The 15,025-nt window shown below is 42.6% G+C and overlaps 1 protein-coding gene across 2 annotated transcripts in view; it reads left to right on the forward strand.

The window, feature by feature from the left end:
- LOC113647882 (chromodomain Y-like protein 2) overlaps positions 1-15,025 on the forward strand; it is a 41,317-nt gene that overhangs the window by 17,372 nt on the left and 8,920 nt on the right. For both annotated transcript variants that reach the window (XR_007144746.1, XM_047822692.1), the window contains exons 2-3: positions 342-891; positions 9,212-9,429. Coding sequence is in view for 1 of the 2 variants with exons in the window: in XM_047822692.1 (XP_047678648.1) it covers positions 342-891; positions 9,212-9,429 (768 nt within the window). In the remaining variant the exon portion in view is untranslated. The remainder of the gene's footprint in view (positions 1-341; positions 892-9,211; positions 9,430-15,025) is intronic.

Consider the following 15,025-nt stretch of genomic DNA (forward strand, 5'->3'; position numbering starts at 1 on the left):
TTCGATCCGATAACACGGATCTTCACTTAATCCGCTAGTAGAAGGTTCTACTCTCGACCTCAAAATGTTTGGTCTCTGCAAGAAATGTCACCATCCTGAAGACTGGAGATTATTTTCACCATCTCGGGTCAATCGTGGTTTTATTTTTTGGTTCATTTTTAATTATAATTTAATTTTCGGCAAATATTTAGTCTGTAGATTAAAAAAAACTTCCAATTTTCTTGACTTTAACTTGAAGTTATGTTGAAGTTGGTTTTAATACATCTGACCGAATTATATTGAATGTGTTACTGACTGAAACGTCAGCCGTCATCCCTCCTGTATACGTTGTCCTCTTGCAGGTAGAACGGATCGTGGACAAGCGGAAGAACAAAAAGGGCAAGTGGGAATATCTAATCCGGTGGAAAGGCTACGGGAGCAAAGAGGACACATGGGAACCTGAGCACCACCTGCTGCACTGTGAGGAGTTCATCGATCAGTTCAACAGCCTCCGTCTGCAGGACCGCCGCTCCAAACCAGCCAAAACCAGAACCAGCACACAAGCGCACAGGGTCCGGGACATGTCCAGACATCAGGGAGAAGCTCGGAAAAAGAAAAGGACTAGCAGAGGATCGCCGGGACCGGGTGTCCCGCATAGACAGAGAAAAATGAGTGGAGGGAAAGCGTCCGGGGACAGAACCAGCAAACCGGGGACTTATAAGCGAGTGAACGCAGGGCTTCAATTTGTTCCTCCTATCAGGCGTCCTACAGACGGGCTACAGAACGGAGACACGGACGCCGTGCATTACAGGACTACCGGCAGGACACAGAGCGTCCCCGGCAGCAGGGTGGAGAAGATGATGGGAGAGATGGAGATGAGCAGAGGGGCCGCACCGCTCCGGGACGAATTAGGTAAGAATAGGTGTTTGCAGTATGAAATAAAATCAGTCACTTCCTGTTGTTATGTTTATGACACGTGATTTATTGTGCTTCTGTTCAGCGCTAGGAGAATTTTATTATTATTATTATTATTATTATTTTTATTATTATTATTATGAAGCTTAGTTTACAAAGTTAAATAAGCGGTAGAAGATGAATGAATGAATGAATGAATGAATGAATGTTAATAATATATTTACAAAAAGTGACACACAAAAGCACTTAAACGTGTGTGATAGCAGGTTAGGAGGAAATAAGAGATTCCTGGAAGAAGGATTAAAGCCATCTTTTAACAGTCGATCCTAACGCGAGCCTTTCTCTGCTTCACTCAGCACTTCTGCTTCACTCACTTGTATAAACAACTTGTAGAACATCTCCAAACTTCTGGAGGTCTTCACTGTCAAGTAATAATAAGGACGGGAGGAACTGGTAGCTAGTTTCGGCTTTAAACACACAAACTCACACACACACACACACACACACACACATACAGACGCACACACTCACACACACAAACATACAGACACACACACTCACACACACACATACACACACAGACGCGCGCACACACACACACAGACGCACACACACACGCACACACACAGACGCACACACACAGACGCACACACACACAGACGCAGAAACACAGACGCAGAAACACACACACAAACACACAGATGCACACACACGCACACACACAGACGCACACACACGCACACACACAGACGCGCACACACACACACAGACGCACACACACACAGACGCAGAAACACACACACACACACACAGATGCACACAAGTTCGGATAAGTGGTAGGAAATGAGTGAGTGAGTGAGTGTCAGAAGACGTTCTTGACGAAGCAGCCCTGTGTGTGCAAACGAACAAAGCTCCGGTGGCATTTTGAACGCCTTCCGTGAAAAGAACGATGTTCGTGTAATCCTTGTTACTTGTGATGCAGATTGTTGCGTGTGACATTTTACTAGCTGCAGGGTCAGACTTTATCATCCGAAGGTCACTTACCCTACTGTTGGGCCGCTCAAACGTCAGATCCCTGTTGATCATGCTGATCAGGCGAATGTCACTGATATTTGTGGTCCGTTACAAACCTTTTAACGCCTTCCAGCACTTTCCTTTTTAACGTCTTTGTATGAGTTGATGATCAGACATTGCCTCATTATGTTCATTATGTTTATTCTAAAGTGATCAGGCTCGCTGTTCTTAGTGTGGACACTTAATGTCAGCTGATTTGTGCCGAGCCTATCGAGGATGGATGGATGGATGGATGGATGGATGGATGGATGGATGGATAGGTGTTTAGGTAGGTAGGTAGGTAGGTAGGTAGGTAGAGAGAGAGAGAGAGAGAGAGAGAGAGAGAGAGAGAGAGAGAGAGAGAGAGAGAGAGAGAGAGAGAGAGAGAGAGAGAGAGAGAGATAGATAGATAGATGGTAGCTAAGTGGTTAAGGTGTTAGACTACTGACCACAAGGTTATGTGTTTGAATCCCAGGTCCATCAAGGTGCCAATGCTGGGCCCCTGAGCAAGGCCCTTAACCCTCTGGATAAGGGTGTCTGCTAAATGCCTTAAATGTGGATAGATAGATAGATAGATAGATAGATAGATAGATAGATAGATAGATAGATAGATAGATAGATAGATAGATAGATAGATAGATAGATAGATAGATAGATAGCTCTCATCCTAGATGTGAAGTTTGTCTTGAATGCATCATCTCTCACAGGGCTGCTATTTCGGACCTGGCCACAGACATTTATTTCATTTTGCTGGTCTTTCAAATTTAGAGCACCGACCTGCCTTGTTTCTTCCCTAAGCCATTTGTCACTGGTGATTTTTGCTTCCCGTTTTAAACGTGATAAATTGGCGAAATCAACCGATTTTTTTTTTTTTTTTTTTGCGAAAAACTTCAATCGTCGTGAAAGACGGCCAGAACAGACGGCTGAATAGACTTGACACGATGACAGATGAAGCGTTCTCCCGTAATGAGCAGATGAGACGAGTAATACACGGACAGGGGTTAGAGCTGTATTTTAACTCGGGTCTGAGATAAAGAGAAGATCCAAATTAGACAACAAGACAGAATAGAATAGATGCCTTTATTCTGTTACATGTATGTCTTATTGCATGACTTATTTTCTGCCTGTTCTCACATAGCACCCCAATGCTGTCCTCCTCCACTAGCTTCTGGTAGTCAGATTCAACCAGCTCCCTCTTACCTCAAAGGTCTTATGCCTCTTTTCCACCGGAAAGAACCGGGTGCTGGTTCAGAGCTAGCGCTGGTGCTGGTTCAAAGTTGGTTCCACTGGCGAACCTTCTAAGAACCGGTTTGCCTTTCCACCGGCTAGAGAGCATCACAGCGCCGAGTGTGACGTCACTGTATACGTGTCACGTGTCCCAGCGACGTTAGCGCAGCAGCGACAAACACAAACACAACAACAATGGCGGATGTTGCTTTACCGTTAATGCTCATGGCTTTGTGAACCTACATCGGCATCCAAACGCGGCGAATAAGACGTGTACGTGCGGCTCCGTGTAATCTGTATAAACGGAGGTCGTAATCGATAAAGTACATAACGTTATTTTATCATTAACACAGAAAAAAAGTTAGCCTTAGCATGTAGCTAACTACTATCATGTGTGCTGATAATGTATCATATCGCAGTAAAGTAAAAGTGATTAAACATCAGTATACTTAAGGTACATTATCAAATGTGCTAACAGTAGCCCCGCCCACAGCCCCTGACACAAGCGGTTCTTAAGTCTAGACCATCAACGTTTTGGTGCTACATAAGAACCACTTTTCCTGGTTTGGGGGCCGGTGCTTTGGCGGTCGAAACAAAAAGAACTGGTTCTAAATTAGGCTCCGAACCTGCACTCGAACTGCCTCGGTGGAAAAGGGGCATTATTGCTCCTCACACTTCACCTCGCTCCGTCAGATCTACCAGCACTGCTCCACTGGTCCCACCATCTCTACAGCAAGACTCTTTTTTTGATCTGGCAGCAAGGTGGTGCAATGAACTTGCCCTAGATGTCCGAACAGCTGCTATCTTCAAACAACGGGTGAAGACCTACAACTTCCTGAAATACTTAAACTAGCACTTTTCCCAGTTTTCATCCAGACTTAAAAGCACTGTTGTACGTCGCGCTAGATAAGCGTGACTGCCAAATGCTGTAAACGTAAATGCTGGGCCTTAAACCCCAGTCCTATAATCAACAACCCAGAGCCTTAACCACTTGAGCCACCCTTGTCCTGAATGTGCATGCACACTGGGCAAATTGGGGAAAAAACCTTTGAAATGAAACTTACAAAGCCAGACAGATCCTGGTGAAAGATAAAGCATGGCTCAGATAAACTATGGAAAGATTTAGGGCCTCCGAATCTCTAGACCTCTAGAAACCAGAACATACAGTACATGATTGGACGATCTGTTATATGGTCATACAGCTGGTGCTGAACCACCACCAGCGTTTTGTCCTGGCAAACTCCGGAAGAGGTGCGAAGTGCGAGCCTATGAACAGGCCACCCGTTTTGCGAGTTAGAACTTAAAGGTGGTGTGTCCGTTGTTTGAAAGCCAATGTTGACATTTGAAATCACCAAAACAAACACGCCCCTAACCCAAACGGGTCCCACCCCTGTATCGATAGCTCCGCCCACACATACATATACGTAACCCGGACGACTAACGGAAAGAAACGTGTCTTTATCATAGCTGAAGGGAAGAACAATACGATTGTAGATAAACAAACAAGCAAAAATGCCACACAAGCATAATGATGTAAAGGACAAAGGCATATATTAGTTCTGTGTAACAAAGCAAAACCAACGTTACTCACCTATCGAGAAGGAAAAAAGCGCCTCGGCGTCTTAAGTAAAGTCGGCCACATATTCACAGGTCGGAGTTTCCCGAATCGATAACTCCTGAGCTAAACGCTGTTACTACACAAAACGCGGTTGTAGCTGCCTCTCTACATTACTACGATAGAAAAGAGGTGTTATTTGTGTAGTAACAGCGTTTAGCTCAGGAGTTATTGACTCGGGAAACTCCAACCTGTGAATATGTGGCCAACTTCCTGCTCCTTCAGTTCTCTCCAGCGCTGGAAAGCTGATCCTATATTAACACGTCCTACTTCTTGTCCTTATCGAAAGTCTTTCTTCTCTTTCTTTCTTTGTTTTTATTCTCCGTGTCAATGTTAAAACCGCTTTCTGCTGATGTCACAGATGCGCACTGAACACTCTCTCCGCCGCATATTGACAAGCCCCGCCCCTTTCTGCTCATTGGCTACACGTTTGTTTTGATTTTTGTTTTGATTTTTGTTTATTATTCGGCCCGACTCGGTTTTCTGTAGCATTTCTCAATAATCGGAGACCCCACCTTTAAGTTAGTCGGTATTTACAAGCCGGAACCTCTTCATATTCAGAGATCTTTTCCTGATTCCTACAAATCTGCTTTTTTACAGTCAGAACTGCGGGTATACCGTACAACACACGAGTATACACATATCCCAGTTTATTAGGCGGTTGAGGTCAGAGTGTCAGCTCATACCTGCTGTTGCCTGACAGGTGAAGGACAAGGAACTTAATTAGATTTTTTTTAAATGAAGAATTATTAATGTCACTTGTGTGTAGTTTACACCAGATTAGTGCCGAGTTAACCGAGTTGTTTTTTTTTTAATAACACTACTAGGGTAAGTACCTCTTGCCTTCTGGCATGTTTTCCATGGTGTATCCTTTTGATAGTCTTGCTTAATGTCTACCCAGATCTCATTTCACCAGGTGCAATAAGTCTCTAGCTATTTCTCTTCCTTGCATCATCTAGAAAGGGTATCTGCTGTTATAGTTCTTCGTGTCCGGATAGTTTTTCAGTGCTAAGTTTTAAAGGAGATCAAATTAGGACTCGGGTTGCTTTGTACAAAATTTAGCAGACATCTGTATACAGAGACAAGTGCTTAGAAGTGCTTTGTTGTCTCTATCCAAAATGTATCCTCATGCTAAAGTCTGTTCAGTCCAACATTTTAACCACTGAGCTGCATTACTGCCTGTAAGGTAGAGAAAGGTAGTCTGATCGGATTCATCCATGAGGTGCGATATGAGGTGGAAGATCCAGATCAAGCTTAAGTTAATAAAATAAGAAGCGAAGTCAAAACCAAAAATAGAAGTGGTTTACTGTAAGCTACAAGGGCAAATGGGCTTTATTCCCAGCATGCAAATAAAGAATACTGTACAAAATAGGTTCAGTAAGGGAAGCCTATATACTGCAGAGTCAACTTTTGATGCCACACATGAACAACACTTTCAGATAGTTGCATATCACAGGGTATTAGGAAACTGGGGTCAGATTGCAGGGCAACTCTTATCTGGCATCACTGGACCGGACAGGGTCAAAGTCCTCGCTCGAGGGTCCACCAGCAGCAGCTTTCGCTTAGGGGCTCGAATTCACAACGTCCCGATCGGTAGTCCGGAGTTTTAAACATGTCAGAGGTGGCAAAAGTACACACATCCTTTACTCAAGTAGAAGTACATATACTCATTTTTTAAAAGACTCCGGTAAAAGTAGAAGTAGTGACCACATTCTTTTACTCAAGTTAAAGTAAAGAAGTATGGGCTCTGACACGTACTTAAGTAAAAAGTCGCCGTTACTACTACCTGTTTAGCGTCACCGATTAAAGTTATAGATAAACGCCTCCAGCTCTGACCGCGCGTACAGTACCTGTGCTTTTCCATTCAAATAAAGCAGACAGCTGAAGACGCACTTTTGAAAGACTACAACACACGCATGTAAAAGCAAAGTATTTTTTTTGTCCTGCATTTTAACGTATTTTTTATTTATGAAAGTAATAATGATCCTTATAGTTTTAGGGTGGCTGAGATTACAGACAGGGGGCTGAAGCCACCCTAAAGAAGGTGTAGAACCGCCCCTGGTTGACACGATTCGCAACGCATTCGCCAGGAATCCTTTTTGACGCCGATTATTACAAACGTCTCCCTCATATATGGCCATGTGTGTTCAGGAATGTCCTCGTTGTTAGTTATTTTAACATCGGTGACTCCCTCTGAATGAACATTAGCCATTCCTTTTGTAGGCGCTGCTCATTGTTAGCTCCGCTATCCTTAGTCTATGTCTGATAGCCAGTAAATAATACAATACACCGGTCACATGGGCAAAAAGCCGCACAACGATAGGACGATAGGCTGGAAACAGCACCCAATGAGAAGGATTAATACTAAAAGTAACGAGTCCGTTTTGAAAATGTAAGAAGTTAAAAAGTACAGATATTTGTGTAAAAATGTAATGAGTAAAAGTAAAAAGTTGTCCGAAAAATAAATAGTGGAGTAAAGTACCGATACCAGAAAAAATGTACTTAAGTACAGTAACGAAGTATTTTTACTCCATCACTTCCCACCTCTGAAACATGTTCTTAAACACTGTCATTCAAATGCAAAGCGCAGTATCTAGGGAGAGGATCCTAACGAAGTAATCGCATTTAAACCTCTTCATAGAGAGAGGCACAAGTGGAAATTTAATTTGATTCATTTCAAGGCAGGAAACGCAGAAAGAAAAGGCGCATCCTGGTACACTGCCCGAGCCTTCGGAAAAGTGGAGTAAACGCTCACCAGATGGTTCATTACAGCTTTAAATGGTGTCACATATTGTTGCAAAATTAGGCCACGGGCAAGTTTTTCTCTCTAAAGCGTCATCGTCCGATCTAAAACCTTCCCCTCGGGCAGTGACATGATAAACATGATCATAACGCTGCCTCTGCATGTTGGACCAAGCAGATGAGACATTTTAATAGAAATCTTTGCCTCATATCTTCATTTCTGTCAGATTTATTCAAAAGCGTGGTCCGAGCTGAAGGCCTATGTGTTGTTGAGTCACTTAACCGTGTGTTCTAGCATGGTGTGTAAATGAGCAAGCAGTCGATACATCTCCTGTAGCTGTTTATCTCGTGCTCTGATGAATTCCCACAGCTCACAAAACCTCACAGCAGCAAATCCATTTTTAAAGGCAAACGTCTCACATGTTTAGCAGTGATACAAACTACAAGATCATAACCTTAATCTTTGAATCTAAAATATTCCGGTTCATCTCATCATCTCACAGCGGCATCGGAGACTATATTAGAAACCATTTATTTCAGCAGACATGTCCTCCTTTCCTGTCCTCTTGTCTCCTCTTACTATTTTACCCAAGCACATACTGTAGTCAAATCCAGACAGAATCCAATCGTTTCTTTATTAAGATTTAGGAGAAATCGTCTCGTCAATGGAAGTCAAGGTGAATGGGTTTAAATCCCTCAGGGTGTTTGTCACACGTGAAGGATTTCATCAGTTCTGCTACCGATGAAGTGATGGAACAAAATGTTTGCCTGAATTACAACTTCTACCTAGTAGGCATTTAAAAATGTCCTGGATGACTGAAACCATCAGAAACCCATTAAAGAGAGAATAACTCCAGTTGGAGCAGAACATCCGTGACGTTTTTTTGTTTGTTTGTTTGTTTGTTTTTTGTCTGGATGTCTGGCTTTAGTCGCCCCTCCCCAATAATAATAATAAACTTATGTTTAATGTATAATTGTTAATATGGGGGAACACGGTGGCTTAGTGGTTAGCACGTTCGCCTCACACCTCCAGGGTCGGGGGTTCGATTCCCACCTCCGCTTGTGTGTGTGGAGTTTGCATGTTCTCCCCGTGCCTCGGGGGTTTCCTCCGGGTACTCCGGTTTCCTCCCCCGGTCCAAAGACATGCATGGTAGGTTGATTGGCATCTCTGGAAAATTGTCCGAAGTGTGTGAGTGTGTGAGTGAATGAGAGTGTGTGTGTTTGCCCTGTGATGGGTTGGCACTCCGTCCAGGGTGTATCCTGCCTCGATGCCCGATGACGCCTGAGATAGGCACAGGCTCCCTGTGACCCGAGAAGTTCGGATAAGCGGTAGAAAATGAATGAATGATTATTATTATTATTATTATTATTATTATTATTATTATAAACATTGCTATAAACTGTAATGCATTTTGTTAGTATATTATACCTTATATATATATGCATTATAACATGTGATAAACAACTATTACACATATGGCCTTCATAGAGAGCGTTACTGGGCTTATGTTTTTCCATCAATTCCTACACTGTATGTTAAAACGCATTAAATATTGTAAAGCTATATAAAACCTATAATAATATTGGGTTTTATTCTGTAACCTTTTTGTCATCAGATTTAATCATCAGTACATTTTACCAGATTAAATCCCACCTTTGCGGCTTCTCTTTAATACACAGGGTCGTCGCTCCTGAACGGAGACGCTCACTTACAAAGTTCGGCCAAACGGAAGCTGGCTGAGGACAAAGGCTACATTTTCGACAAGAGGCTGAGGTACAACGTTCGGCAGAGCGAAGCCAATTACAGATTCAGGGACATTGTAGTGAGGAAGGAAGAAGGTTTCACACACGTCCTGCTGTCCAGCCAGACATCAGACAACAATGCACTAACACCAGAGGTAAGTCACTTTCAGTAAGGCTGCTGTATGACGGGCAGGAAACGTTAGTCAGCTACACGGACATTATGAATACATTACTCACTTCCTGAACACTTGACCGATTAACACTTATAACAAAATGACACATATACACCATTTGATACAAACCATAAATACTTCTAGTAACCGTTTAGTCAAGAATTCATTAGAAACAGTTTGGGAAATATTTATCACACTAATTAGGCTCTTTACCACTGTCTAGTAGTACACTGTCTAGTAGTACATACTCCTTTAATAAAGCGCTCGATCCGAGACCGATCCGATTCTGATTTCTGTATTTAATTGCGATTCCGTATTGTTTTATTGTTCAGTAATAATTACGATAGACCTTTAATAAAACAAGACACTACAGGGGTTCAAAAAATTTGGCTAGTGTGTAGAAATGTAGATAGAGATATATAATATGCTTTCCGTTTGTGAAACATCACATAAGATAATATTGGAAACATCACACAAAACATTTCATTCTATAATGTTCTGTTTGGACCAAAATGAATGAATGAATTAATAATATTTCTAACATTAAATGAATGAAATGAATTTGTGTCATTTTGTTTTTAAGATCAGAAATTGTTCATCAGAACGATAATCAATAAACAAGCATAGAAATATTCACAGTGAACAGAATTTAAGGGTCCACATTTTCTTGTACAGTGACTTCTTAAATTGAATTAAATTCTGTTTGCATTCATAGTAAAAACTTTTAAATTATAAAATAAATAAAATACATTTTAACTTTTTTTTTTTTTAAGTTTTTTTTGTTGTCTTTTGCTCTTTAACTGATTTTTTCCCTCATTTATAACAAAACAATATAATTCCAAATGTCATTTTTGGCACTTTTTAATTTTTAAATTAAAATTAAATTAAATAGCTTTGAAATGCTTTTAAAATGGCAGTTTGGCCTTTAATATTTATTTATTTGTTTATTTATTTATTTATTTATTTGATTATTTTGCCTTTTTTCTTTTCTTTTTCCAGCAGACCCCCCACACCCATTTAAAATACTTTTTTTTTTAAGGTTTTTAATGGGGGATAATTTTTAATTTATTGTTAACAAAGAACATTTATGCTATGAGTCAGATTTTGGGTATGATTGTTAGAGCTGTTTGTAGATCAAAACGTTTATTGAATAATTTAAATATAATCTTGAGCTGTGGAATCTTTCATTTTAAAGGGAATAATTTTTTATTGTTTTTATATATATAAAAGCAGCATGCTTGTTTCAGTGCCGTTATATCCTCAGTAAAACCTCATTTATCCTCAGAGTAGAGAAAAGTGTGGGATTAGTGCTAGTGTTTGTCCGTTCCACTCTGCCCCCGGGCTTCTGCTTCAGTCTGTAAATCGCTTTAATTTTCTCCACTTTACAAACAAGTGCTGTCAAGAAACAGCGAGGCGAAGCTCAGTGACTGATCCCAGAGGACGGAGGCTTACAGTGCAGATTGTTTTCTTCTGTTCTGAAATTCTGGTGTTCTGCGAGCGATAACTGTGTACATCTCACTCTCTCGTGAGACGTCAGTCACACAGCGTGCTGAGAAACTAACGTGTGGAACGAGATAAAGAATAAATGGCTTGAAGTATTTTGACTTCTTGGACGTCTCTTTTCTCTCAGCTATCCGTCTTCTGCTTTCCATAGAGAAAGAAAAACATGTGCTGATACAGAAAATCAGAATGATTAGCAAATAGAAACAAATAACAATGCACTATAACACCAACAACCGGAACTACAGCCGGCAATTAACAACAGTTACAAATAAACCTCAACAACATCTAACAACCAACAGTTAATAATTAACAAACAACAGTTAACAGCTAACCCTAACACCCAACCGCAAACCCAGCAACGAACCCTAACGACAGTCAACTCAACCAACCAACTGATTAACACCTACAAACAGCAACAGACTTCAGCAACAAACAAACAACATTTCATTTTAAAGACAACCAACACCAGCAACTTACCTCACCACAAACTAACACCTCAGCCCGGACTTTGGCCACGTGCTTTTGTTTATGTTTGGTGTCACGTGTCTGCCCCGCCCTTGTCTCTTCCTCCCTGCTTCTGCACACCTGTTCCTCATGTGTTAATTGTTGTCAGTATACAGTCGAGCCGCGTTGCCTTCTGTTGTCGTGTTCTAGTCGTGTCTGCTGTTGTCTTTGTCCTGTTTTAGTTAATAAACCCTGTTTATTTTAGCTATCCTGCATTTGGGTCTGTTTTATCCACACATCGCTGACAACAACAACAACTAATCTTAATAACACCCAACAACCAACAACAGCTAAGAGCAGCTCCCAACAAACTACAACTAACCTCACCTACAACTACCCAACAACCAACACCAAAAACTTACCTCAACACAAACCAGCAACAAACATTGACAATGGACTTAAACAACACCAAAACACCAAGACCAGCAACACACATCAAAAACAAACAACAACATTAAAAACTAACGATCGACAAGTTCAACGGTCAAATTGAAAATCTAACAAATCCCACCAAATATTCAATTGAACTATAAATAGTGTGTGTTTTAAGTAAATAACATCTAAGAATAGTGTTGTGTGTGTCGCGTATGTTAAGTGTTCATCAGATGGATTGCCTGAGGGAAGAAACTGTTCCTATGTCTGGTCGTTCTGGTGCTCAGGGCTCTGTAGCGTCGACCAGATGGCAACAGTTTAAAGAGGTAGTGTGCTGGATGTGAGGGGTCCAGAGTGAGGGAGTGTGTAGGATGTGAGGGGTCCAGAGTGAGGGAGTGTGTAGGATGTGAGGGGTCCAGAGTGAGGGAGTGTGCTGGATGTGAGGGGTCCAGAGTGAGGGAGTGTGTAGGATGTGAGGGGTCCAGAGTGAGGGAGTGTGTAGGATGTGAGGGGTCCAGAGTGAGGGAGTGTGCTGGATGTGAGGGGTCCAGAGTGAGGGAGTGTGCAGGATGTGAGGGGTCCAGAGTGAGGGAGTGTGCTGGATGTGAGGGGTCCAGAGTGAGGGAGTGTGCTGGATGTGAGGGGTCCAGAGTGAAGGAGTGTGCTGGATGTGAGGGGTTCAGAGTGAGGGAGTGTGTAGGATGTGAGGGGTCCAGAGTGAGGGAGTGTGTAGGATGTGAGGGGTCCAGAGTGAGGGAGTGTGTAGGATGTGAGGGGTCCAGAGTGAGGGAGTGTGCTGGATGTGAGGGGTTCAGAGTGAGGGAGTGTGCAGGATGTGAGGGGTCCAGAGTGAGGGAGTGTGCTGGATGTGAGGGGTCCAGAGTGAGGGAGTGTGCTGGATGTGAGGGGTCCAGAGTGAAGGAGTGTGCTGGATGTGAGGGGTTCAGAGTGAGGGAGTGTGCTGGATGTGAGGGGTCCAGAGTGAGGGAATGTGTAGGATGTGAGGGGTCCAGAGTGAGGGAGTGTGTAGGATGTGAGGGGTCCAGAGTGAGGGAGTGTGTAGGATGTGAGGGGTCCAGAGTGAGGGAGTGTGTAGGATGTGAGGGGTCCAGAGTGAGGGAGTGTGTAGGATGTTAGGGGTCCAGAGTGAGGGAGTGTGTAGGATGTGAGGGGTCCAGAGTGAGGGAGTATGCAGGATGTGAGGGGTCCAGAGTGAGGGAGTGTGTAGGATGTGAGGGGTCCAGAGTGAGGGAGTTTGCTGGATGTGAGGGGTCTAGAGTGAGGGAGTGTGCTGGATGTGAGGGGTCCAGAGTGAGGGAGTTTGCTGGATGTGAGGGGTCCAGAGTGAGTGAGTGTGCTGGATGTGAGGATGTCCTTTGCCCTTTTGCTCACTCTGGACAAGTACAGGTCTTGGAGGGTGGGGGGAGTTGTGCCAATGGTTCGCTCAGCAGTCCGGACTTCCCTCTGTAGTCTTCTGAGGTCGGATTCGGTAGCTGAGCTGAACCAAACAGTTACTGAGGTGCAGAGGATGGATTCAGTGATCGCAGTGTAGAACTGTTTCAGCAGATCCTGTGGCAGATTGAACTTCCTCAGCTGGTGAAGGAAGTACAACCTCTCTTGATCCTTTTTCACAACGGAGTCAATGTGAATGTCCCACTTCAGGTCCTGGGAGATTGTGGTTCCCAGGAATCTAAGTGACTCCACTGCTGTCACAAACGGCCAACACGTGACACGACAGCTAAACATATAACCAGCAACAATTAACACAACATCAGCAATCACACCAAGCAACCTGCAACATTCAACACCCAAATACCACCAATCAAAAACCTCATAACTGAACCAACAAAACTAAACAGCCAACATCCAACACTCAAAACCAGTAACTACACCAACGCTCAACACATAATAACCATAAACACACAAACACCCAGCAACCAACACCAAAAAGCCAATAACTGCACCAACATGAACACCCAACACCATAAACCAATAACTGCACCAACATGAACAACCAACACAAAAACCATTAACTTCACCAACACCCAGCAACAACCAACACAAAAAAGCAATACCCCCAACAAACAACTCTAAACATCAACAACCGACCTCAACGTCAACCAGAAAATTAATAAATACCGCAACAACAACCAAACACCTAAATCACATACAACCTATAACTTCACTAACAAAGAAAAAAACAATACAGAACCCAGAGCAGAGGAAGTAGAATCCATGTGCAGAGTTTTACTTAAACAACACAGTATACAATCCAAAATGATGGTGTAACAGAAACCTCAGTAATACCCAACACTCAACACCGACGACCACACCACTTAACACACACCAACAAACACAACCAAAACCAAACAAACCCAAAATCTACTATGATTAGAATTTAATATAGGATTATAAAGAAAATGGTTCAAATCGTGATTAATTTAAGCAATATTTTTTAAGCATGAATATAAAATGGGGGGGGCATGGTGGCTTAGTGGTTAGCACGTTCGCCTCACACCTCCAGGGTTGGGGGTTCGATTCCCGCCTCTGCCTTGTGTGTGGAGTTTGCATGTTCTTTCCTCCGGGTACTCCGGTTTCCTCCCCCGGTCCAAAGACATGAATGGTAGGTTGATTGGCATCTCTGGAAAATTGTCCGTAGTGTGTGAGTGTGTGAGTGAATGAGAGTGTGTGTGTGCCCTGTGATGGGTTGGCACTCCGTCCAGGGTGTATCCTGCCTCGATGCCCGATGACGCCTGAGAAAGGCACAGGCTCCCCGTGACCCGAGAAGTTCGGATAAGCGGTAGGAGATGAATGAATGAATGAATGAATGAATGAATGAATGAATGAATGAATGAATGAATGCATGCATGAATGGATGGATGGATGAATATAAAATGGCCGTATCAACAAGATGTCAACTGAAGACATTAAAATGTTAGAGTCTTTATAGTGCATAGACATAGACAAAAGTCTGATACACATGAATAGGATACTGTTAAGGCTAAAGTAATGTGAAATAAAATGACTGCTCTCAAAATTTACAATAATATAAGTTTCTATATCCGGAGCAGAGATAGAGGTTAAGCTGATGGAAATAAAATGATAACATTAGATATAAAAGATGGAAGTGTGCAATAAGAGATGAGGAAGGGTTCTGGAGGATCCCTGTGGAGATCCAGACAGAAGCAATCAGACTCAG

This window comes from Tachysurus fulvidraco, chromosome 13 (assembly GCF_022655615.1).
Source record: "Tachysurus fulvidraco isolate hzauxx_2018 chromosome 13, HZAU_PFXX_2.0, whole genome shotgun sequence".
Classification (NCBI taxonomy): domain Eukaryota; kingdom Metazoa; phylum Chordata; class Actinopteri; order Siluriformes; family Bagridae; genus Tachysurus; species Tachysurus fulvidraco.